General features: G+C 36.3%; 1 protein-coding gene across 3 annotated transcripts in view; it reads right to left on the minus strand.

The window, feature by feature from the left end:
- Positions 1-27,549, minus strand: part of LIMD2 (LIM domain containing 2) — a 46,578-nt gene that overhangs the window by 4,822 nt on the left and 14,207 nt on the right. For 2 of the 3 annotated variants that reach the window (XM_053699616.1, XM_053699619.1), the window contains 3 exons: positions 26,543-26,632; positions 9,424-9,468; positions 5,505-5,644 (listed from right to left, as the gene is read on the minus strand). In XM_053699616.1, coding sequence (XP_053555591.1) covers positions 5,505-5,644; positions 9,424-9,468; positions 26,543-26,584 — 227 coding nt within the window. In that variant the 5' untranslated portion in view covers positions 26,585-26,632. Of the gene's footprint in view, positions 1-5,504; positions 5,645-9,423; positions 9,469-26,190; positions 26,275-26,542; positions 26,633-27,549 lie in introns of those variants that run through there. The other variant, XM_053699615.1, reaches the window with a different exon arrangement.

Genomic DNA, 27,549 nt, shown 5'->3' on the forward strand with positions numbered 1-27,549 from the left:
CCCATTCCCTTCTATACGCTCTGAACTCTCCTCTTTGCCTCTATTATGGGAGAAAAATAAAAAATAAAAGAAGGGGGTGGAACAATTAGAGTCAGAATATCCTCCTCCTTTTCCCCCTTCCCCTATCCCCCATTCGCCCCCCCCCCCCCCACCTCTCCATCTCAGTCTTCCTGGGAGATCTACCTGTTAACAGTGCCATGCTGAAAAAAGTCAGATTTTCTAAATGGGTAGATTATCTGTTTTTAGAGTCTTTCAGGAAGTGATACTATCACCCTCAACCATTTCTGGAAGAAAAAAAAAGCTAACCCTTTTCTCCTGGGGTAGATTAATCTCACATTGCTTCAAGTTAAGCTGTAAAAGTATTTTATTGTTAAATTCTCTCATAGTTGAACTATTTTTAGATTTCCAGGATCTCAAGATGATATTGCGTCCAATTAGCATTACTGTATTTATTAGAGCTGATCTTTCAATTGATGGTAAGGGTCCACCATTCAGCAGATGTGGGATATTTTTACTGTTCACCAGGAGGATATAAAACACCAATGCATTGCAGAGCTTTGCGCCATTCCATTTTCCAGCATTCCACTGGCATCCTTTATAAGTAGATCGAATTTGTAAATGCTCTGTCTCCACATTGATACGGGTTCTCTTACTGATCTAAGACCAATTTTCCCTCTCAAAAGTACCTCCTTGGTAGGGGGGTTTGACAAGTTGTTTGATAGGGGTTCTCTTACTGATCTAAGTCCCATTTTCCCTCTCAAAAGTAACTCCTGGCTAGGGGGGGTTGACAAGTTTAGCTGGGCAGTGAGAAATCTTCTCTCGGTGTGTAGATATCACAGGTCTTCAAAATGAAATTCAGATTTATCTGCTAATCCCCAGGTCTATAGTGTGTTGCTCCTTAAAGATACTTGGAACTGAGCTTACATATCCCCAGACTTCTACTGAATCCAGTATGCAGCTGCCATTATTCAAGGTGGAGGAAGGTGCTGCAGGTAGATAGGAAATTCACCTTCTACTGCCATTATACACATAGTATTTTCATGGCCTGAGGTTATACACACATTTGGGCACTTTTGCAAGTTTTAAGACACTTAGAGAAAACTAAGAGAAGCACTGTCTGGAGTACTGTCTATTAAAGGGATTGTGGTATTGACATTAGTATGCGCCGCCTTACTCATTGTTACCCACGCTGCAGGCTCACTTAGTTTGATCTTTTTTATGCCCAGAATCCCCTTAGAATATTACAAGCTGAGAAGTATGGGGTTAAATTGGCTCAGGAAGATATGCAACAGTGGGTAAGGGTGTGCCCTTTAATTTTAGGTTGGAGCATATAAATGAATCACCAAGGAATGTGTTTTACACCTTGGAGCTGGATGAATTCAGCAGCCCTTTTAAAGATAATACTAAGGAGATGGGTATATTCTTAAAGTCTTTTCATAAAAGCTTGCTACTTTCCCTATATCAGAAGGGTCTGAACTTGTGTCAAAGAGTGGAACAAGCCAGGGGTACCCTTTGTTCCTTCCTTTAATGCTAATTTTCTTTTGCCAGCCTCTAATATGTAGATCTGGGAAACCATCCCTAAGTTGGATGGAACTATCATCACTTTAGCCATCCAGACTACTATTCCCTTTGAGGACTCTACCTCTTTTAAACACACAATGGTCCAGAAGCTTGAACACGGAAGCCAAGTCTGTTTGATGTATTAAACTTTCTGAGGTTGCATCAGGAGAGGGATCCTTGGAAGAGATCCAAGACAGAGTGAAGCTGATTGAGGTTCCTAACGTGTTGTTTAGTAGGAAGATTGACAAAATTCCTGATATACAGAATTCATGCTTGATCTGTATCAAAGCCGTTATTCAACCTGCAACTCCACCTTGGAATCTAAATTTGGTTCTTCAGGCCCGTCTGTTTAAACCTATGTATGGTCTAGATCTTAAACGAACTGGAAGGTTATTTTTCTGTTTAATAAAAAAGTTAAGAGTGAATGTTCCAAATAACATTTTCTGTTAGTAATTTCCTTGGCTCGCCATGTGTCTGAGCTTTCAGCTCTGTCTTGTAAGCTTCCTTTGCTGATTTTCCCTCAGGATAAGCTTCTTGTAATAGTGCATTTGCCATATCAGTGTTACTTAGCACGATATGGCTTTACTCTTTAGTGTGGTTTCACCTTTACTGTTTTTGCCATGTTCAGAGCTCGCTAGGACCGCACTACTCATCGGCTTAGTGAACTGCAGTCAACTAGAGCACTTTCTGTATATACAGTGGATATAAAAAGTCTACACACTCCTGTTAAAATGTCAGGTTTCTGTGATGTAAAAAAATGAGACAAAGATAAATCATTTCAGAACTTTTTCCACCTTTAATGTGGCCTATAAACTGTACAACTCAATTGAAAAACAAACTGAAATCTTTAAGGTAAAGGGAAATAATAAAAAACTAAAATAATATGGTTGCATTAGTGTGAACACCCTTAAACTAATACTTTATTGAAGCACCTTTTGATTTTATTACAGAACTCTTTTTGGGTATGAGTTTTTCAGCATGGCACATCTTGATTTGGCAAGATTTGCCCACTCTTCTTTGCAAAAACACTCTAAATCTGTCAGAATGCAAGGGCATCTCCTGTGCACAGCCCTCTTCAGATCACCCCACAGATTTTGAATTGGATTCAGGTCTGGACTCTGGCTGGGCCATCCCAAAACTTTAATCTTCTTCTGGTGAAGCCATTCCTTTGTTGATTTGGATGTATGCTTTGGGTCGTTGTCATGCTGAAATATGAAGTTCCTCTTCATGTTCAGCTTTCTAGCAGAAGCCTGAAGGTTTTGTGCCAATATTGTCTGGTATTTGGAACTGTTCATTATTCCCTCTACCTTGACTAAGGCCCCAGTTCCAGCTGAAGAAAAACAGCCCCAAAGCATGATGCTGCCACCACCATGCTCCACTGTGGGTATGGTGTTCTTTTGGTGATATGCAGTGTTGTTTTTGCGCCAAACATATCTTTTGGAATTATGGCCAAAAAGTTCAACTTTGGTTTCATAAGACCAGAACACCTTATGCAACATGCTTTTGGAAAACTTCAGATGTGTTTTTGCAAAATTTAGCCGGGCTTGGATGTTTTTTTTTTGTAAGAAAAGGCTTCAGTCTTGCCACTCTACCCCATAGCCCAGACATATGAAGAATACAGGTGATTGTTGTCACATGTACCACACAGCCAGTACTTGCCAGATATTCCTGCAGCTCCTTTAATGTTGCTGTAGGCCTCTTGGCAGCCTCCCAGACCAGTTTTCTTCTCGTTTTTTCATCAATTTTGGAGGGACATCCAGTTCTTGGTAATGTCACTGTTGCACCATATTTTCTTCATTTGATGATGACTGTCTTCATTGTGTTCCATGGTATATCTAATGCCTTGGAAATTCTTTTGTACACTTCTCCTGACTGATACGTTTTAACAATGAGATCCCTCTGATGCTTTAGAAGCTCTCTGCGGACCATGGCTTTTGCTGTAGGATGCGACTAACAAAATGTCAGGAAAGACCTACTAGAACAGCTGAACTTTATTTGGGGTTAATCAGAGGCACTTTAAATGATGGCAGGTGTATGCCGACTCCTATTTAACATGATTTTGAATGTGATTGCTTAATTCTGAACACAGCTACATCCCCAGTTATAAAAGGGTGTTCACACTTATGCAACCATATTATTTTATTTTTTTATTTTTATTTCCCTTTACCTAAAAGATTTCAGTTTGTTTTTCAATTGAGTTGTTCAGTTTATAGGTCACATTAAAGGTGGTTTATCTTTGGCTCATTTTTTTTACATCACAGAAACCTGACATTTTAACAGGGGTTTGTAGACTTTTTATATCCACTGTATATTCGGTTTAATGTGCCTAGGCATTGCCTGTGTATCATTTGAAATGTACTTCGATTTTGGGTGTGCCATTTTATGTGCATATTTATTTTCAACAAGGGATACCAAGAGAACAAAGCACATTTTAAAATCAAAGTGAATTTAAAAGTGTCTTAAAATGGCATGCTCTATCTGATTCTTGCATGTTTAATTTTGATTTTCCTATTCCTTTAAGGATCTTCTGTTTGCTGCTGAAGATGTTGAGTATCTCCTATGTTTATAATAATACATTTTATAAGAAGAGTTGCTGTTTGCCATGGGGTTCATATACCAATTAACACTCTCCTGCCAATTAGGATTCAGTTTTGATAGTTTTACGCTATGAAAATGTGTGTTACAGTTTGAACAATAAAAATAAATCAAGGAACTTTTTTTTGGTGAAATTCATTTCTAATTCGCATTTTTTATATTTATAATTCACTTTTTCTTTATGAATATATCACTGGGTTGTGACACTACATGTTTTCTTTTTTAGACCCACATGTGATTATTTATGGATTCTCACCATCATTTTAAAGAGAAAAAAAAATGTATGCTTACCTGATAAATCAATTTGTGTGTTACACAGTTTGAACAATAAAAATAACGACGGTGACGGTGAGCTTCCACCACCTGTTTATTATTTCCTTAAGTTGGTAGCAGGTCCTATTTTGCATCTTATTTTAGCTTTCCTACTCAGCTTTGCCATATGTATAACTGAGGATGTCAGGGGAATGCAGGGAGATGGGGTGGAGCTTTACAAAGTAAGGGTGTTCTTTCTCATGGTGGAGATGAAATATATGGACTCCATGAAGGAAACGAAGCTGTCTGTACTCTAATGTGCTCTCCTTTAAAGAGTATTGTACTTAAAATATTCTCATGCTCTTATTTTTGCATGAAACTAAATGTATGCATTGTAGAATGGTGCATAGTGACAAACTTAACAACTAAGTGGAAAGTCCTTACACATAGAAGGGAGGGGGAGTTTTGACTATAAATAATCATAAAAGTAGTCATTCAAATTCAGTACTTAAGGAATTACATGTTTATATAGTTCTCCATTCAAAGTACATCAATCTGCAAATTGCAATAATGTCTCATAAAGAAACATAATTCTTTCATGTGCTGCCCAGCTATGGGAGTATATCATGTACCAGCAATTCATTTCCATTTTATTTTATATTTTGTTTAAACTGAATCCCTCTTAAATGAATAACTGAAAATGAAACAATATTGCAGAATACACTAAATATTGATTTTGTTTTGCTTTTGCAGTAAAGTGTCTGCTATTTGGTATATTAACCCAGGTTTGTATACTGCATAGTGATTGCTTAGAGCAGTGCAAAACCCCATTATTTACAGTTAATCAGTCAGAATAAAAGGAGATAAGATATAAAGCTGGGTAAGGCACTTTGCAGGATACATTTGTTTCAGATTTATTTATTTTTTTAGCCTCTCTAGGGAGTATGTAAAAGCCACATTTTTATAGAAAAGGCAAGCAAATTAAATCTTCAGTGTATATTGCAATGTTGTTTCATTTTCATTTTAGTTAATCCTTTATGGGTAATTAAATGATGGGTTTATGTTTCTTTAAGTGTCTAACTTACAGTAATACCTACCTCAGCTTGGCACTGCAGTGCTTACAGCAGAAGCAGCTACTGTGGAAGATTTGTTTGTCTGCAACCAACCTCTCCATAGGGTACACCGTCTTCTGACAAGAGGCGCACACTTCTCTTAGTGGAGTCTTCATGCTGAATGACTGAAGTGACAAAACATCATACTTATTTCTTGGGTTAAGTCCATGTCTACCCCTGGCTATACAAAAACACCACCTATGAGACTCAGGGACCAATGATCTAAAGATTCTTTAAGAATGCTCCCCAGTCCTTCTATTTCCTGGTGGAATTTTACCCTTAAAACTGGGTGTCTCCCTATACTGCATTTTCACATGGGAAGAAGATGCATACATTACAAAAGTGCACAATGAAAATCGTCATTTTAAAAATCATACGCAACAAATAATTGAACCATTCACACAAAAACACTTTGTATTAAGGTGCATCAAAAATCATAACAAAATTGTTAAGCAAAAATTGTATTTTAGAAAAAAACTAAAACGTCCACAGAAATAATTTGTATTAAACGTGCACAGCGTAAATCATAAGTACACTGGATGTGCAAAAAACACATAGAAATCTGTACTTATAAGTATAAAATACAAAGCATAACTGTTGTTTTATCGTAAAATGGGCTTAAAGGGACAAGAAACCCAACATTTGTCTTTCATTATTCAGACAGAAAATACAATTTTAAAAAAGTTTTCAATTTACTTCTATTATCAAATGTGCCTTGTTCTTGTGTTATTCTTTGTTGAAGAGATACCTAGGTAGGTAGCGTGCACATGCCTGAAGCACTACATGACCGGAAATAGTACTGCCATCTACCGCTCTTGCTAATCTATAACATTGTCTCAAAACTGCTGCAGACACATGCACTCTCCTGGGCTTACATCCATGCTTTTTAACAAAGGGTAAGAAAACAAAGAAAATGTGTCAGTAGACATAAATTAGTAAGCTGTTTACAATTGTATGCTCTATCTGAATCATGAAATAAAAATTGGGGGTTTTATGTCCCTTTAACATTTCAAGGGCGTGTATCAAATTGTCTCTCATATCCCAGCATAATTATCAAACTAAAAGGTGGCGAGTTTGTGACAAAATACTTAATAACCGAATAGAAAAACACATGCATACAAAATAGAGGTGACTAAAAAATACTATACACAGAAAGCAGCACATTGTGATTTGTTTTAATGCAGGATTTCATTTTTAAACTGCGCCCCTGATCACTTTGCTCTACCCAGCAACGTTCCCCTTTCCAGAGAGCTCTATTACTTTCTATAGGAGACATCTCGCCACTCGCAGGAACTGCCCCTTTTTTAAGATAATTCCACAAGAGCAGCCCCTGCGAGGGTCAGCGTGAAAAATCGCATGTGATCTGGTGAATTTTAGATCATTGTGGACTTAGAAAGAGGGCACAAGGATCAATGGAATGTCACTCCCAGTCACTGCTTTTAAAGGGACAGTCTAGTATAAATTAAACTTTCATTATTCAGATAGGACTTGTAATTTTAATCAACTTTCCAATTTACTTTTATCATCAAATTTGCTTTTTTCTCTTGGTATTCTTAGTTTAAACTAAACCTAGGTAGGCTCATATGCTAATTTCTAAGCCTTTGAGGGCTGCCTCTTATCACAGGCTTTTTAAATCTCTTTTCAACACAAAGAGACAGAAAGTACACGTGGGCCATATAGATAACACTGTGTTCAGGCACAGGGAGTTATTTAAGATCTAGCACAAAAGAATGCTAAATTTAAGACAATAGATAATAAACAGTTACAGTCATGTGATCAGGGGGCTGGAAGAAGGTTCTTAGATACAAGGTAATCTCAGAGGTAAAAAGTATATTAATATAACTGTGTTGGTTATGCAAAACTGGGGAATGGGTAATAAAGGGATTATCTATCTTTTAAAACAATAACAATTCTATGGTAGACTGTCCCTTTAATACATATCATGCACTCCATGGCAATGGAAAGGCATAATAAGGTGGAAGGAAAATTATCCCCACCCTTTGTCAACTATACTGAGAATCTATAACTCCTGGGATTAGAGCTCAAAACTAGGTGTAAAGGAGAAAGACAAAACTACACCTTGGCCATACACTCACCCTTCCATCCCATATGGGAAGGTTAAAGAAACATTAAACACTAAACACATTTCATGCAACCTAAAAAAGTAGTAATCTTGCACCAATATCTATAATCACAATGGCTATCCCAATAAAAGGCCTAACTAGATTTGCAAAATCATATGCAAGAGAATAAAGCGCCAAATATGGCTAAGGAGTGTTGGGATATAATTCTAAATATAAAATATCAAATGATCAAAAGAATTTATAAAAAAAACAAAACATACAATCTAAATGTCCCTACATATATGCACATATATTAAAATAGGTTAAACAAAAATATACATATGCACTATGACAAGATATAAGAGCATATATAATACAAAAATATGTATTAGAAAATAATCTCAATTAATCCTAATAGTGAACAAAATGTAAATAAAAGTGTCCAAAATCCTCCTGAACAATCTAATCCAAAAAAGTCCCCAAAAAAAACAAAATAGCTAAATCTTCTAATGTGGTTTGTAATAATGATCCAAGTGAGCTTTTGTAGCGTAATGCAGCAGTTTTGGTCTGTACTGTAATGAAGTTTTTAAAGTGAAGGTAAAGTTTTCTCTTTCTGCAAACATTATTTAATTTATTGCCTTGTAAAATCCACAGTTGCAAACTTTTTTTTTTTTTTTTTACCTAACATATTTTGTTAATAAATGTATGTTTTTCTCCCCTACCGTTCCGTTACAAGCTCTGCCCACGATCCATTTCCTCTCTGTTTAGCTGATGACGTATAGATCGTTCCCACCCGCTCTATGCTTGCCTACAATGCTCGTACCCGGCTAAGAAAACTACAGCGCACGCGCAAAACATTGATCAGTCTTTGATTTACACAGCACAAGCCTGCTACGTATTGCTGTTGAAAGAATTGTTGGTCAGTAAGCATGCACTAAACGGGGCTGCGCTTGGATTTCCAGGGAGAGGAAGGAAGCCAACGCATGCGCAGAGCTTTGTAGATAGCGGTGACGTCAAATGACGGCTGCCTATCGGCCAGTAAGTCAATTGGCTGTTATTAAAACGTGACCAACATGCTAAAAAAATAACAAAAAAAGGGTTGAATCGAAGGCTTATTAGACTGCGGTTAAAATATTATAAAACTAATAATAGAGCTAAAATTGAAGATTTTCATGAATGAAAGTACCATTGATTTGTGCTTTATTGCAGATAAGTGCATAGTAATACAGCAAACTTTACCTTCACTTTAAGTCCATCGGCAGCGCCTCTTTTTTGCTTTTTTACATTAAACACAGAATTCACTTCCAGTCACGTCTCAGTTTCTCAGACTAAAAATCCTGCAGCTTTCTTCATCCTCTCGGTTAGATGGATTCTTTCAAACATTAAAATCTACTGCTGCCTTCTGCCTCTTACTCTGCCTGAACGGAATGTGTTGCCTGGCACGAGCCTCCCTCCCTGGCAGCGCGTGCAGCTGCCTACAAGCACAACTCAAGTTTTGTGATTATTTGATACATAGAATTATACCCCAACACATTTCATGCAACCCCCTTTAATTTGCAATGTCACCATTTTGAACAATTTGACGTTTTACTGCAGGTATCTGAAGGAGAGTTGCTGCACATGCGCAAACACATCAGCACTCAAAAGCACTGAAAGCTAGGTTTCAACATGGTGGCCCCCATGGCCAGAGAGAGGTGGGGAATAACCTTAATGCTATTTTTATAAAATGTATTTAGTGGCTAATGCCCCTTTAAGCTCTGTTTTCTATGCATGCGCTATACCCCAGTAGAGCACAAAAGAAACACAGAGATAGCATAGGGAGACTGGCAATGAACTCTTACCTTTGACCTCTGCACTATGTTACTTGCAGGACTGCATGCAGAATCCTAAAAAGAAGAGCAGAATAGATCAAGCTTATGCTTAAGCAATTATTTGATATCAAACACAGTTTGCCCAAAATCATTTAGTATACTATGATATCTTATCTTGTATATTAGATAATGGTTGTGCTGGAATATGAAATAATAACTAATATATTTAATATTTCCAGCATTTATTTTTCATAGACATTTACATCACACCCCAATTTATGAGTTCAATCAACCAAAAAATATGCATGTGAAAGATCATGTTTTATACATATAAACCTTTTTCATACCAAATATATATATATTTTTGAACAAAAAATATTTTGGTGAGGTTACGATTGTCAAAAAATAAATTGTAAAAGACACTACAATAAAGAAGAATATGCACAGATACTGAGCTAAAAATCAGTATAAACCCTTTTAAAAACTTACTTAGAAGCTCCCAGTTTAGCACTGTTAAAAAGGTTAGGCTGGGACACCCACTGAAATGGGCTGGAAAGCAAAAAGAGCAGACACTCCCCCCTCCTCTGCATATGAAAAGACCCTTTACACAGCTGGAGTAGGTAGACAACATTCTACTTCTAAAACTGTGGGCTTGGTTAGGAGTCTGAAAATCAGCACAATGTTATTTTAAAATAAGCAAAACAACTATACAATTTAAAAACAAAACAAAAAACCTGTACCTGTATGGGCTATATAAATGGATCATCTTCAAAACATTTCTGCAAAGAACAATCTAGTGTACAATGTCCCTTTAAAGAAAAAGAAACAACGTCCCATAGCATGTAAAAATCCAATTAGTTGCTAAATACATGCACATCATTTAGGTACAAACCTTTTTTCCTTTGGAGTACATTAATCCAGTGGCGTAGCGTGGGGGGGGCCACAGGGGCGGTTGCCCCGGGCGCATAATTCTGAGGGGCGCTTCCACCCTCAACTTAGCAAAGGGAAGAAGGGAGGCTAAAAAATCTGACAGGTGCCCAACTCTGTTCTGCGACCCATCAGGAATGTGGTGATGTCACGTCACGGTCGCACATTCCGTCGGGTTGCAGATTTTGATGTCTTGAGAGACTGAGGAATTTGAAGTGACTGTGAAGTGTGAACTGAAGTGTTATCCGGACCATTACCTGCTACGTCACTTTGTCCATCCCATTCCTAGCGCGCAGGTCAGGAGGGAAGAAGAAGAAGAGCAGCAGAGTCAGACTGTCAAGCGCGCCACGACTAAGGTAAGGTATCAGAACCAGACTTACTTATAGCTCTGCTTTTGCCTTATACTAGCAACGTGCAAAATGCAGCTTAATTATGGTTATATTATTACCCAACAAGTAAGTTCCCTTCCAACAAAGGACCCAGAGCGAGCTAGAATGCCATGCATTGCCCGGGGCACTTTTTAAGGATCTCTAAGCAGAGGGAGGGGGAGGGGGAGGAATCCTTAAAAATTGCAATAAATCTCTTTCAAATCCACCTACCCGTGGCACTGGTGGCAGCATGGCTGGGCTCTGCCTTTCTGTTAAACCCCAGTTACCTAGTTAATGGGAATGTGGGATGGTGGATCAGAGACCATACTTTCATGTTTGACCGGTTTACAACTTACGCCATCTTGTCCTTGCACAAAAAAAAAGTATATTTGTGACAAAAATGAGACCTTGTTTCCTGTATTTGATTTTTCCCCTCCATGATCTTCCCAGGGCAGAAGTAGATTTAGGGATTTGTGTGCTGTCTGGCACCAGGATTGTGCTGCTCACCAGGCATTTCACTGTGTTTGTCTCCTATCATAGGAGTCCTATGAATTCACCATCTTGAATCTATTTCTTGCTGGACTCCTGAGGTGTGGACTTTTACCGATTTTTAGGGTGTGGGTGCTCATTGCCTTTTTTATTTACATTAAACCAACCCTTACTGCATTTAAAGTAAAAAAAACCCCTATAATTTGTGTTGGTAAATAAATTTAACAGCACCCCCCTAAATACCATACACCCTCCCCCCATATATGTATGTAATGCTGGGTTGTCTGTCCCATGCCCCTTTTATATTGATTACTTACATTTGTTATATTTATTAAGGTAGAATATATACCCCACTTTTATATGTCATTGGCACCCAAAAGACAGTCTGCCCAGCAGGGACAACCTTATGTAACAGCTGCCAACCTGTGTGTCCCCTTTTCCTCATTTTAACGACTTACCAAAAACCTATTGCACCACATATACAATATGGGGTGCTGCAATGTGGGGGTGGGTGCACCCTGTGGTCTGCAGTATTTGTACCATGAAGTTTCACAGATCAGGGCGTCACCACCAGATGGGGGTTAAGGGGGGCTTTCCCCCATGTGTAAAACTAGAATAAATCTTAAAATGTAATATTGTATATATTTGCCCAGCTCTGGAGAGCTGCAGGCTCCTAGATTCAAAGCAAATTTGCCAATCCCATTCCCTACTGTACTGTTGGAAGAGACTCCGTCAGTGCTAATGGGTTAGGGGGGGGGGCGCAATACTTGCCTTGCCCTGGGCGCTGACAACCCACGCTACGCCACTGCATTAATCATAGATTCTTTTTAATAATTTATCAGTAATAAATGTTATAGATAAACTTAAAATGTGTACGATTTATAAGGCCATGCTAGCAAAGAACATTATTTCACTTTGGTTGCAGAAAGAGGAACTGTACGACTGGCATCAGTAAATCTTGCAAATGCAGAGAGCAAAATGCAGAAAGGTGTGATGAAGAGTGTTATCACACTGCACTGTGCAAATGGTCACACATAAGTAGGTGACATTTGATAAAAACAAGGTTCTTTAAAAGGACATAGTACTCAACATGTTCTAGTATGTATAGAATACAGCAGTTACATGTGTTACAAATAATTCTTTTTATGAAAATACAAAAGTCGTTTATATTTAAAGTGAAACTAACAGTAAGTGCGTGACTGTGTACAACTGAAGTGGCAATAAATCAAATTTGATTCAGAGAGACAGAGATAAGTAAATTGGAAAGTTTGCTCTATTATCAAATGTGCTATGTTCTCTTGGTATCCTTTGTTGAAGAGTAAACACTGATAGAAGCTCAGGAGTGTGCAGGTGTCTTTAGCATTCTATGGCAGCACTGTTTATCCAGATGTATAACATTGTTATAAAACATTGTTGCAAGCACTGCTGCCAAATGGCTAAAGACACGTGCACACTCCTGAGCTCACCTAGGTTTACTCTTAAAGGGACATAAATCATTTCTTTCATGATTCAGAGAGAGAATACAATTTTAAAAAGATTCCAATTTACCTCTATTATCAAATTTACATAATCCTCACATTATTCTTTGTGAAAGAGATATCTAGCTAGGTAGCGTGCACGTGTGTAGTACAACTACATGACAGGAAATAGTCCTACCATCTAGTGCTCTTGCTAATGTATAACATTGTTAAAAAAAACGCTGCCATATAGTGCTGCAGGCACGTGCACACTCCTGAGCTTACATTCCCTGCTTTTAAACAAAGTATAACAAGAAAGCAAATACAAATTTTATAATAGAAGAAAACTGGAAAGTTGTTTAAAATTCTATTTTCTATCTGAATCTTGAATGAAAATTTTGGGGTTTTATGTCCCTTTAAGCAAACAATACCAAGAGAACTATGCTAAATTGTTAACAGATGTAATTAGGAAAGTTGCTTAAAATGTCATCTTATATCCAATTGATTTACTTTTAATTTGGACTTTACTGTCCCTTTAACTGTTCAGTGGCTAACAGTTGCAAATAAATAGAAGTTGCTAATTCAGAACAGAAATATATTTTTTTTTTCATAAAACATTCTCTTAAAGATCGAACAGTGAAGACATTTGTTCATCAGGTTTTTTTATTAATGAAAACACTTATTGCACTTTAAAGCTAACAAAGAAATTCTATCTTTAAAGAGACAGAAAACTAACAATTTACTTATATTATCACATTTGCTTTATTCTTTTATCATCTGCTAAAAAGAACAGCATTGCACTACTGGCTGCTAGCTGAACACATCTAGTTAGCCAATCACAAGAGACAAATGTGTGCAGGCACCAATTAGCAGCAGCTCCCACTAGTGTAGGATATGTGCATATTCTTTTTACAGAAGAGATACTAAGAGAACGAAGCACATTTGAAAATAGAAGTGAATTTAAAAGGGTCTTAAAATGACATGCTCTATCTGAATACCGCAAGTTTATTTTTGACTTTCCTGTCCCTTTAAATATTTAAAAATAATAAATAGTGACTTTTAACACATTTTCAAAGCAAATATATCATAAGTACATTTGTAACATAAATTAACCATTTTGTTCTTGTTTATGATTATAGATGCAGGACTATGACAAGGACTCTGTCAAGAATATGCTGTTCCTAAGGCCCTTCTCTTAATTTATTCAGTTTCTAATCCTGCTTATTTCCTGGGGGTTCCTCTCAATATGCCCAATAACCAATTAAAATAAATCAAACTGCTCTCATCCTATTATGCATACTACACACACAAACACACATATATATATATATATATATATATATATATATATAGATATATATATATATGTGTGTGTGCGTGTGTATGTGTGTGTGCGCGTATGTGAGAGTGTGTGTGTATGAGATAGAGATTTGCCCTCCAAACTTTTTTTATCTTAACATTTTACTGCTTTGGCATTTTACTCCATCTTAGGTGACTCAGATCTCCACATCTGACTTTGCATTTTTTGACACCCACAGGATTGCTATTTTATATTTTCCTTCCCCTTATGTCATTGAAAACTGTGTTTTTTCATGTTTTTAATCGCCATGTCTACAAAAACTACTTACGATAACTGATAGACACTCTATGTCATATAGACCGCTCTGAGGTTTTACCTAACCCCAGTTTCAGAACGCTAATCTGGCCCAGGCCTTTATAGCAAAGCAAACTTAATGGTAATAGCCAAGTTAACGTAATTGAGGGGTGTGGCTCATATCTGGAGTTGTTACTAACAGTAAACTAAATGGTATAGATGTCTGGTATTTCCAGACCTGTGTATTAATACGGTAACCCACAGGTATAGGTATATTTGGAAGTTACAATTAACGGTAAACTAAACGGTATAGGTCTCTGGTATTTCCAGAGAATATATTAATGTGAATGCCATACATTTGGCACAAAACATCTAAAGTTGGGTACCTCCTCATTATATATCTATAAGTTACAACTAACGGTACACTAAAAGGTATAGGTTTCTGGTATTCCCAGAATATGCATCAATACGGAAAACCAGGTATAGGCTCTCAGTAACCCACCAATGTGGATGCTTTATACATAACTTAAACTAAGTATCTTTATGGGGCACTCCAAATATTTTTTTTTATTTTATATCTGGCAGCTGTAATCAATGGTAAACTAAATGGTATAGGTCTCTGGTATTTCCAGAGAATGTATTAATATGGTAAACTATTGAGTATCCCTACAATGAGAATGCCATACACATATTTGGAAATCAGCATCTGAAGTGGTGGTACTTTTCTATTTTATACATTATTGTAAATTCATGGATATAGATATCTAGTATCCCCCCTAACATATGCTTTATATATATTTGGAATTTAGCATCTGAAGTGGGACATATTCTCATTATATATTCCCAGGTTATAAACATGGCAAATCGAATGATATAGGTCCTTGGTATTTACAGTGAATGTATTAAGAAGGTAAAGTAACAGTAAACAGTAATTCCAATATCTCCTCAATGCTAACGCTTTATATTTAATTGACACATAGCATTTGGTGTGTGGTATATTTTTATCACATATCTGTAAAGTCATAACTAACAGTTAACTTAATGGTATAGGTCTCTGTAAGAACACATTAACCTATTGAACCACAGATATAGATTATCAGCATCCCACCAATGTGAATGCTATATATATTTGGAATCCAGTATCAGTCACCTATGTAATTTACCTAATTCTGATCTGGTGGATATTACAACAGTGGTTATTATTTTTAGTTGTCTACCTATGAGATATTCTTGAGACCCTAACAGAGTTTTTCATTGTGACAGGGTCTATATATTGATAGAGCCCTATTTTAGTAGGCATGTGCACATTTTAATGTTATTTGTATACCCTTAGTTTTTATAACCATAATAGTAAAAGTTATGTTTTATATTTCTTCTTTCCTCAAATATTAAAAATATTTTTTTCATAACGTTCATGAGTGCTACATTCTTTGAAAACAACTCTTTCATCAGTTCTTTATTGATTTGTTGTTAAATTTATGACCAGTACAAGCACCATTCCCTAGTAAACCATTATTACAAATGAGTATATAAAGGGGAACGTTTGTGATCTCAAGTAGTGCCATTGCTATTTCTTGTGATAGTGTACCAGCAAACCCTCTCCTGGCTCCAGCGAGGTATGTAAGTGCAGTCCAATCCACTACAGAAGTGGGTAACTTCATGTTGTATAATGATAGGTCAGACAAGAACAGATGCTTCCACTAAGCTTATAGTAAAAAAAGTTTATTTAAAACTTCCAAGAATTAAAAACATACAAGCAGTGGCTATAAGGGGCATGTGCAATGTACCCCCTATCTATACAACGCATTTCTCAGCCTTAAAACTGTTTCCTCAGGCATAAAGCACCTTGTAACAAACAATTATTTTAAAACAAAGTCTGACCAATTAGCACATTAGTAACGCCCACCATGGGCGTGTAAGCACACCATGGTTCTTGATTAATCATTAAATCCACAGCTGGCTAAATCCTATTGCACAATACACATAACAAAACAGAAAAATATTTTCATATATATGTGTAATATACATTTAAACATCATCTCTATAGGAAACGTTTATCCTACAATGTTACATATTAAAAACAATATAGAAACAATATTACAATTTCTTAAAACAAGACAATATAGAAACAATGTTATAATTTCTCAAACACAAGATATGATTACCGATAGTCTTTATATCCCACTTGGTAGTATGTTTATACTCATTTCTAGCGGTTTAAGCCAATCTAATCTTATTCTTATTTAATCTAGATAAAATCAGTGGCTCCTATTCTTAGTGGAGCTATTGACAGTACCTTTGTAATATTCATATTCCCAATGATTTAGAGTGACCTATGGTAACTCTGGTGATTGACATGGAAATAGTATACAAAGAGTGCCATGGTAACGGTGCAATCACATAGTCAGGAGTGACCTATGAAAGCTCTAATGTCGAAAATAGTCGGCAGAGAGGAGTGTATATCACATAAGGCAGACATTTATTCATATTGCCCATTGGGATTCTTTTTCCGTTTTTTTTTGTTCAGAGAGGAGTGTATATCACGTTGCTAAGGAACTATAAACTAAATATGTGTGGCATTTGGAGTCAGTGAGCCAATCCTATTAGTATTGACTGCACCTAGTGTGAACCTATAATAGTTTAGTGCATAGGGTGTATGACCCTAATATCACTAGGAATGTGGAGGTGTATAAAATGTAACCGGTAGTGAAGTGTTACTAGACAATTAAAAAGTGACGTCTTGAAAAAGTGACAAGTGTCTAACTCTCTAAACTAATAAGTGAACTAATATTAATGTTCAGCGATAATGTTATTATTAACAACTTTATTTAAGGGGGCCTGTGGTGACATTTTATCGCTGGAATATTCACCTAGCTGTTATTAAAATCCCTTCCCCCAGGTACACCTTTCTCTCTGAACTAAAGACACTCCCAAAGGCCTTTTTGAGTGGCATTTGATAAGCCACTCCCTTTTGAATTGGGGTATAAAATACTGTAACACCAGAACCTCTGTCTCTTCTTTTTATCCTGCTCCTGCTAAAAGATGAATGATGTAGGACACAGAGAATCTGGCTAAGTATTTCTGGCATAATATTCTGTGTAGCAGTATTGCACAAATTGGGGTTGTAGTAAAGTTGCCCTGTATTAATTAAATTTTGGACTGTTTATCTGTAAAATACATGTGTATATATACCTGTAAATATTTCTCTTATTATTAACATATATTGATTCCTAAATAAACTGTTTGGAAATAATGGAGACCCTCTCATAGAGTTTATTTCACAATTTATTTGTGTTGGTTTTAGTGGTTTCACCATAGATTAGAATTATATTTAGTAGAAAGTAAAGATATTTTAAATGAATAAATAACCACAGGGCCGTATGTGTATTCTTTCCAAAAAAAATATACATACGGCCACCTTAAATAAAGTGGTTAATAATAAAGGGAAGATCGGATCATTTAGATTAGAAATTTAATTAGCAGTCACAATACAGGAGAGACCTTCGAAATCAGAACATATTTAGATTGTAGTGCCGAATATGTAATATATGTACTCACTTGTAATTGTGGAGTGCAGTATTTGGGCCGCACCTCTAGAAAGTTGCGTACGAGGTGGAGCAAACACCTTAGAAATTTGAAAAAATACTCACTAAAACATAGTGTATCGAGACACAGCACTTTACAACATAATAAAAACCATGACATGTTTTCCATCACTCCAATGGAGAGTATTCCACGTTCAAACAGATACAATAGGTACACTCATCTATCCCAGAGGGAAACTTACTGGATATATAAATTCCAGTCTTTGTTTCACTCTGGCTTAAGCAAAGTTTTAGATTTAGATGTTTATGCCATTAGGTCGGCAACAGATATGGTTACTAATATTACAGCTATAAATATTTGCACATTCCTATTTAATTCTTCCAGATTTAGTCCTATTGTAATTTAGATGACAAGAATCTGTATCTTCATTTGTTCTTGCGTACTCCCAATATTCACACTAATACATAGGATGTTGAATATTCTCACTAGTACATAGGATGTTGAATATAACTTCAACTACACGTTATAATATCTCACTTAGTTAGTTTATATCTTTTTACACCTAGACTCCTTATACATCACTTTAAACAAAGCTCTCACTATATGTTATGCTATCTCACTTAGTTGGTTCAGTCTTTTTACACTTATACCCTTTGTACATTACTTCCCCATCACACATACATTCGATTGTATATTTGTTAAGAATAATTAACTGATTATCTCATTATTCATTAGCACTGTTTAATACTTACACAGTTGGTCATATTATTATTGCTGAACATTAATATTAGTTCACTTATTAGTTTAGCGAGTTACACTTGTCACTTTTTCAAGATGTCACTTTTTAATTGTCTAGTAACACTTCACTACCCGTTACATTTTATAAACTTCCACATTCCTAGTGATATTAGTGTCATACACCCTATGCACTAAACTATTATAGGTTCACACTAGGTGCAGTCGAGACTAATAGGATTGGCTCACTGACTCCACACGCCACACATATTTAGTTTATAGTTCCCTAGCAACATGATATACACTCCTCTCTGAACAAAAATAACGGAAAAAGGAATCCCAAGGGGCAATATGAATAAATGTCTGCATGATATACACCCCTCTCTGCCGACTATTTTTGACATTAGAGCTTTCATAGGTCACTCCTGACTATGTGATCGCGCCATTACCATGGCACTCTTTGTATACTATTTCCATATTAATCACCAGAGTTACCATAGGTCACTCTCAATCAAGTGACCATGCTGCAATCACAACATCCGGAAATAGATCACGGAAGGAATGCATTTTTGGCGATCACAACAATGATCGTATAGAATTGGGAATATGAATATTACAAAGGTACTGTCAATAGCTCCACTAAGAATAGGAGCCACTGATTTTATCTAGATCAAGTAAGAATAAGATTAAATTGGCTTAAACCGCTAGAAATTAGTATAAACATACTACTAAGTGGGATATAAAGACTATCAGTAATCATGTCTTGTTTTTAAGAAATTGTAATATTGTTTCTATATTGTTTTTAATATGTAACATTGTAGGATAAACGTTTCCTATAGAGATGATGTTTAAATGTATATTACACATATATATGAAAATATTTTTTCTGTTTTGTTATGTGTATTGTGCAATAAGATTTAGCCAGCTGTGGATTTAATGATTAATCAAGAACCATGGTGGGCGTTACTAATGTGCTAATTGGTCAGACTTTGTTTTAAAATAATTGTTTGTTACATGGTGCTTTATGCCTGAGGAAACAGACAGTTTTAAGGCTGAGAAATGCGTTGCATAGATAGGGGGTACATTGCAAATGCCCCCCATAGCCACTGCTTGTATGTTTTTAATTCTTGGAAGTTTTAAATAAACCTTTTTTACTATAAGCTTAGGGGAAGCACCTGTTCTTGTCTGACCTATCATTATACAACATGAAGTTACCCACTTCTGTAGTGGATTGGACTGCACTTGCATACCTCGCTGGAGCCAGGAGAGGGTTTGCTGGTACACCCAGAGTTACTAGCTTGTTCCTACTAGTAAATAAGTGTACTTTCACAAAATGTGAGTATAAATTTGGCTTGAATATCCATTTGCTCATATCTGAATATGCTGATACACACATGAGGCGCCCCTCTGTTTTATGCTTTCTTCATAGTATCATCCAGATCCATCTGTGAGGAGGAGAGCTGCCTTTGTGATTTGATCCCTTAAAGATTGTGCATATTACACAGTATTGGACTTTTTACCTATTGTATAATCCTTCAACTACTTGTGTTCTATGACTATACATATACAGTAGATGCATGGATTGATTTTAAAGTGAAAGTCAACCCTAGCATTAGTGAAATGCTAGGATTGACTATTGAAACAAATAAAGGGGACTTTCATTCATTAAGTATAAGATACTTCATGCAGAAAGCTCCTTTATTTGTTTCAACCGATCGTCGTTCTTAGCTGCTACAGCAGCCCACGGCTAAAAAATTTGTTTGCTAAGAGGTGATGTTTTCACCTCTTAGCCAATAGCCGTGCGGTAAGTCCGGCTTGGCGCCCATGGGAGCCGGATTTACCACACGGCTATTGGCTAAGAGGTGAAAACGTTACCTCTTAGCAAAATATTTTTTTAGCCATGGGCTGCTGTAGCAGATAAGAACGGCGATCGGTTGAAACAAATAAAGGAGCTTTCTGCATGAACTATCTTATACTTAATGAATGAAAGTCCCCTTTATTTGTTTCAATAGTCAATCCTAGCATTTGTACAAAGCTAGGATTGACTTTCACTTTAACTGTTTCTGATATTTCCTGTATAGTGTGCGCACCCTCATATTCTTAGATTATTTTTGTAATATACATGTATTAAAAAAAAAGCTTCTAAAAAAGAATATAGCTGTTTCAACTGTGTATTTAAATATGCACCGTGCACCAGCATTTTAAACACAGCACTTGCTCAGAGGGCCTAAGATGCTTGTACCATCTGGTAATGAATCAGTTTGTTAATTGCTGACATGATACAAGCCCCACTAGCTCTCTGAGCAGCTGCAATATTTAAAATGCTGGTGTCCTGAGAATATCTAGCTATGCTTCACATGCACGTGCAGAGAACAATGACAACACTAACACAGTGATAACTTTTACTATAAGCATTTTTGCCAATACATGTATATTGCAAATATGCTTCTATTCAAAGATGTAATTCATCTATGTGCAGTTAAATTTTGACCGGAATGTCACTTTAAAGCTGCCTTTTTATTAGCACAGTTTGTATTGTTTTGCAATCCAAGGTCAATACACTTAAAATACCTCTCAGATTTGTTTTTCTTATCTCCTTTGCTGTGTCCATTTAAATATAGATATGTATAAACTCTTGCATATATCAAGCAATCACTGTGCAGCACGTATCTTCGGGAGCAGTGGAAAACATTTAAAAAAACTTAAGATTTAAAATTACAGGAAAGGCAGGCAACAAAATGACAGTGACAATTTAGGGGAGATTCATTATACTTAAAGAGACCTTAACATTTAAAATTGAAATTCATCCACCCACATGTCATGCATAGAAATTTTAAGGGCATCAGACAATAAAAGGCAATAAAACACACAAGGCAATAATCAGTAATAGTTTATGAGTTTGAGCATAACATAAATTTTTCCCATTGGCTACTTGTTCATTTATTTTTCTATTTTTTGTGATGATCCATAAAGTTTCTGTTTCTTATGGGTTTTTGTAGATATTAACCTTCTGTGTCTCATTGATGAACAGCAGGATGTAGACGTCTGCCCGTAGAGAGCAAAAACACAGACTGCTTTAAAACACAAATGGTTTTGAGTGATTCTGGAATCACTCAAAATGTGCTGCTGCATTAATTATGGACCATGAGTAGTTGTTACTGAGGTAATAGTTACTGAGGCCCAGAAGTGAGTTAAGAATGACCTCTACTTCCTCTAAATCTAGCTGTTATCCAGATGTGAATATGAGGTATACAATAAGTGTTCAAACTGGTATTTTTATTGTTATGAGTTGTTTTGTATAAATGCTTGTACAATGCATTGTTTTTTTAGTTGTAACACCGATCTCAGATGTTGAAACTGCTTTATATTTATTGTGTCCCCGTATTAGTTTATTTGGGGAAGACAGACATTGTATCTGATCTGAGTGATTGCACAGTCACTAGATTGAGTACTGCTCTACTGTTGAAGGAGAGGAAGCTCTGACAACTGATAAACAGTGTGTTTGTACAGGACCAGTTACCATAGGGAACTTTGTTTTGTCACCGGAAGAGTACACATAGTTTAATCATTTTAAAAGAAGGGGAAACACTCAATTTACTTTCACTAGTACATGTATATACACTATATATTAGAGCAGAAACAAGGGGCGCCTTATAGTGAAATCTGTGACACAATTGAAAATGTGACAAAAAAAAGAGGAATCAGACTCACAATTCTGGTGGCACTCGTGAATACAAAGTGCTAAAAGGCAGGCTGAAGCTCAGTGATCAGCTCTGCGACTTCAGCCTATTATGTTGTTATATTAATTATAGCTTTTTCACTATATCACTGTCTTATATTTGTATATATATTCTCACACTATTTAGTTTATATTGGGTCCTTTACCATTGTATTTACACTTTCTAATTTTATACTGTGCATGATTTGTGGTTTAGTGCGCCACCTTTAGGCCTTTTTTTGGCTTCCTATATTGTTTACTATACACTATATATATATATATATACACACACACGTAAAATAAGCAATTGTTCAGTAATGTCAATGACAGAAACCTGCATATAGACAAAGGCCCTGAAAAATTTACAGTGGATCTACGCATGAAAACATGAAGCAACTGCAAAAAAGTGGAAAACTGTGTGTTGCACATGAAGAAAGCTAGAAAACTAGTTATTTTTGTATAGGCAACTGCAGGTGGTAACCAGAAAGCACCAGAGGGTCATTCTGTGGCACCTAAGGTCGGACAGCAGTGGCATAAAACCATCGGCCTTCATGTTCATTAAATAAATATTATTTTCTCCTAACAGCTTGCAAGATCGGGATGCAAATCAGTTACTAATCTCTTCACTGTGTTCACTATTCTTTCCACTTATTTTGCAAAATACACCGACAGTGACAAACACTGTTGTCTGCCCCCCTTATCCCCACATATAAATAGGAAGGGCTAGATGAAAAATGATAACCTGTATAGTTATGTTATCCAGAACGACACATTTATGCTCCCAAATACCAAGGAGATAAACAAATTACAACAACTATCATATGTCCCACTGGCAAATTATACATAGGGATGACCTGCTGCCAAATGTGAAACTTGTGTGTCAGAAGAACACTTTTTGGCACACTGCATGGAAAAGTTCGTCCAGCTGCATTTGTTGGAAAGCACTACAAAGATGCAGAATAATCTTACGGACATTAGATACTTGCGTGTCAAATATGGAAAAGGATCACTGCAGATATACCATACCCAGGATTCTCTCTGAACTGGGACAGCCTAGTCCAAAAAAACTTTCATGATTCAGATAGAGCATGTAATTTTAAACAATTTTCCAATTTACTTTTATCACCATTTTTTCTTTGTTCTCTTGGTATTCTTAGTTGAAAGCTTAACCTAAGAGGTTCATATTCTAATTTCTTAGACCTTGAAGGCCGCCTCTTAAGAATGCATTTAAACAGGTTTTTCACCACTAGAGGGAGTTAGTTCATGTTTTTCATATAGATAACACTGTGCTCATGCACGTGAAGTTACCTGGGAGCCATCACTGATTGGCTAAACTGCAAGTCTGTCAAAAGAACTGAAATAAAGGGGCAGTTTGCAGAGGCTTAGATACAAGATAATCACAGAGGTAAAAAAATATATAAATATAACTGTGTTGGTTATGCAAAACTGGGGAATGGGTAAAAAAGGGATTATCTATCTTTTAAAACAATAACAATTCTGGTGTAGACTGTCCCTTTAAATTGGCCACCTTACTCTTTCTTGTTCCCTTTTACCTCTCCCTCAGGATCCCATGAAAATGATGCTCTTCTTTAGCTCCCAATCTGCAAATTACTGAACATTTTGTGTATTTTAAACAATGTTTTATTTATTGTAACTAATGTGTCTCTGTTTATTCTGTGTTTACATGGGTTCCCATGGTTTCATGCACCCCCCTGTGGTATTGCTGGCTTATTACTACCATAGTAGTCTCTAATCATGTGCAGGAGTTTTACTTCACTGAATCTCTTTTATAGTAGCTTAAAAACAGTTTACATTACATGACATCACATGTATGTATCTGGTTCCTTTATTTTTTTTATATCAGTATCTGTGCATCTTATTCTTTATATTAGTGTCTATTACATGCAGTTATATGAAAATGAGTGTATACTGTCCCTTTAAGACACACGCACACTGGTCTGCAACTAAGGATACCAAGAGAAAGGAAGTCAATTAAAATTGGAAAGTGTTTTTTTTTTTTTAATTGCATGCTATATCTGAATCCTGAAAGTTCTGTTTGACTGTTGTGTCCCTTTAAATTAACAATTTTTTGTGTGCTTTTTAACAAGTATCCTGAATCAAATATTGTCTCTGTTATCTTTATGGGATCCTATAAATCTTCACTGATGCTTATGGAGTTCTGTCAAGTTGAATTAGGAACAAATTCTTACTCAACCTGTGGAACATGTACCTCTGGGGGTACCTGAAGCATTGGGAAAGGGATCTCCCTAATGCAGTGAATGGGAATATTTCATGTATCACAGCAATCAGTGTTTCTCAGTGCTACCCGGACGCACACATAAAAGGCCAGATTATATTTCCCTGCCTGGTTGCTCAGCTGCTCACTGACTCTGATACTTTGCTATCTGCTGGCCTAAGCATGGATGGCAGGTTGTTGGTTTTTTTTATTCATGTAACTTTGGTTCGATAATGATGCATTACAATTCTATGGATTCCTTAGCCAATATGAATGGTTCCTCCATTTAAAGTCTCATGTACTCAAAGAGAAATTCCCTCTTTTTAAGGTGTAAGTAAATTCCTTCTTACTATGCTGCAGGCTTATTCTACTACAACTATGATTTAATCATGGGCTTGCTGTAATAAAACATTTGTTTTATTAATCCAGTGTGTTTGCTCCTTCACAAACAGCATTTGTTAGGATCTTGCAGTGAGCACATCTTGCATTGTTACCTATCCATTAGTGAGAAGAAAGATGATATCAAACTATGAAAAGGGAAAAAACACGTTTCTTCATATTCAATAGAATGGCATAATAATGTATAAGCAAACCTTATGCTTGGTTTGTTTACTGATATCATGACTGAGTATAATCCTCTCGCACTCTCTACAAATAGGTCCTACATTTATTTGGTATTTTTCTATTTAGGGGTAACACAGAGGATTTCTACATACTTCCGTAGGAACAAGTTCATTTATTGTGAATTGAGAATGTATATATTATAGTACACATTTTTCACTTTCTTCCTACTTACATTCCAGTATCTTTAGAATTAGGAATGGACGTGGATTGTTATCTAAAAAAAATGTACACAGGCATTTTGCTCATCTCATCTGCTCTTTCATTTTATCATAATTCTATTGTATTTTTCTTTTTTAATTCCATGATGTCAGAGTTTGGTGATGTGCTCTAACGACATGGGCTGAGATGACAGGGAAGGTCCTCACATTACCTGGTCTATGGTGCCAGAGAATAGTGAGGTCACATGAGCTATGGTGACATGAATGTGGAGGTGCTCACATTAAGTTGAGTAGCTAGAGCTAGGGTAGGAGGGAATGTAGATGTTCATATGTCTTGTGAAATATAGATGGTGCAGGTCCTATAAGGTTCACTCCAGATATGTGAATATCTCTGATGATAAAGGAAATGGCTTGATGTGTATGTATGTATATATATATATATACCAAACAATAAGAGTGCAGTATACTCACTTCATAAGATCTGTAATGTCGGCCAGTCTGGAAAGGAGCCCTTTGGTGTGTGTAGTACAGCCAAGCTGAAGGAAAGGAATACTGAAATCTGTATTTTAATGGAGTAAGTTACTACTTGTTTTACATACAAAGCGTCTTACTATTTCATCACTGGAGTATTCCTTTCCTTCAGCTTGGCTGTACTGCACACACCAAAGGGCTCCTTTCCAGACTGGCCGACATTACAGATCTTAGGGAGTGAGTATACTGCACTCTTATTGTTTGGCATATATATATATATATATCCACATCAAGCTATTTTCCTTTGTCATCAGAGATATTCACATATCCGGAGTGAACCTTATATGACCTGCACCATCTCAAGACACATTTTTACAGTCCTTTGGGAGAGACTGCAAGAAGACAGCTTGCCATTGTAAAGGAGAGTATCAGTTCTTTGTCAATTTGTAACAGATTTTTGTTTTAAGATCTTACATTATCTGTACATTTTTCTTGTCGTAGATGTTCATATGTCTCAGGCTTTAGCAGCAGAGGAGTGCACATGACCTGGATTAGGGTAGAAGGGAGTGGTAAGATAAAACAAGACGGGTAAGGGTCTCAAATGCTGAGGTTCTTACACCTTTGCAAAAAGTTATTCAGGTGCTCATATAGAAAGGAGTAGTAATTATATGCACCGTTTGACATTGTCAAGGATTGAGAAAGTACTGATAGGGCCAGCAGCAAGTACAATTTGGAGAAGCATTTAATGCGGCTGTGCTGAGAATGAAAGCCATTAGCAAAGTATTCTTATGACAAGCTGTCTTTCAGGGATTGATGAGATACTTACATGGCCTGCAGCCTGGTTGGAAGTCATTTTAGCCTGGAACATGTTTCTTGATGTATGCACGTAGATTCCTCAGGATAAGCAACTATTCATCTACAACAAAACAAGGAGAAGAGTTAGTGCTCCTCACAAATTCTGCAATCCTTGCAACATATAATACATTATTTAATTAATAGAAATAAGTATTGCCTAATCCATTTCCTTTACTGATAAGATGTAAAACTTAGCATCTCAGGTCTCTCATGTACAGTTGTGTTTTTTTACTTTTCCCATATATATATGTGTATATGTGTGTGTGTGTATATATATATATATATATATATATATATATATATATACACACACACTGTAATATAAAACTTTTTTTCCCTTAAAGGGATATGAAACCCGATTTAAACAGAGCATACCATTTTAAAAATGTTTCCAATTTATTTCTATTATCAAATTTTGCTGTACAGTGTCCCTTTAAGGTTTTAGTAACCCAGCCCTCTCTTTATAGCCTCACAGCTATTAGTAGCCCAGTCCTTTCCACAAAAGATGCACAACCTTCTGTCACTCTGCTTCTCTCTGTCAAAAAGATACAACTATCTACCAGGAAGGGTTAAAGTTGTTTGTGAAAGTCACCTCAGTTCCTTCCTGTAACCCTGCGGCTTCTGTTATTTCCTAAGAATGCCCTCTGTTCCTGTGATGCAAAGCTATCTCTAACTCTGCCCTTTCTACAAAAGATGCACAACACATTTCCCCACTGGCCCTTCCTCTTTATTTGCAGCATAATCATCTATTATTCTGTGTCTCTGAATAAGGTTTACAGTTATTGGCAATTCTTCTATATAAGATACACGCATCTCTCTCAATCATTTTGCAATAGTACAGTTATCACTCTCACTCATCTCTTTATAAAATGCAAAACTATCTTCTATTAAGCACCTCATTGTGTATAAGATGCACACTTACAATTTGTCACTTGTCTTATAAGACACAGAAATGTTCCACCTACTCCATAATAACAG

The sequence above is a fragment of the Bombina bombina genome, chromosome 1 (genome assembly GCF_027579735.1).
Source record: "Bombina bombina isolate aBomBom1 chromosome 1, aBomBom1.pri, whole genome shotgun sequence".
Taxonomy (NCBI): domain Eukaryota; kingdom Metazoa; phylum Chordata; class Amphibia; order Anura; family Bombinatoridae; genus Bombina; species Bombina bombina.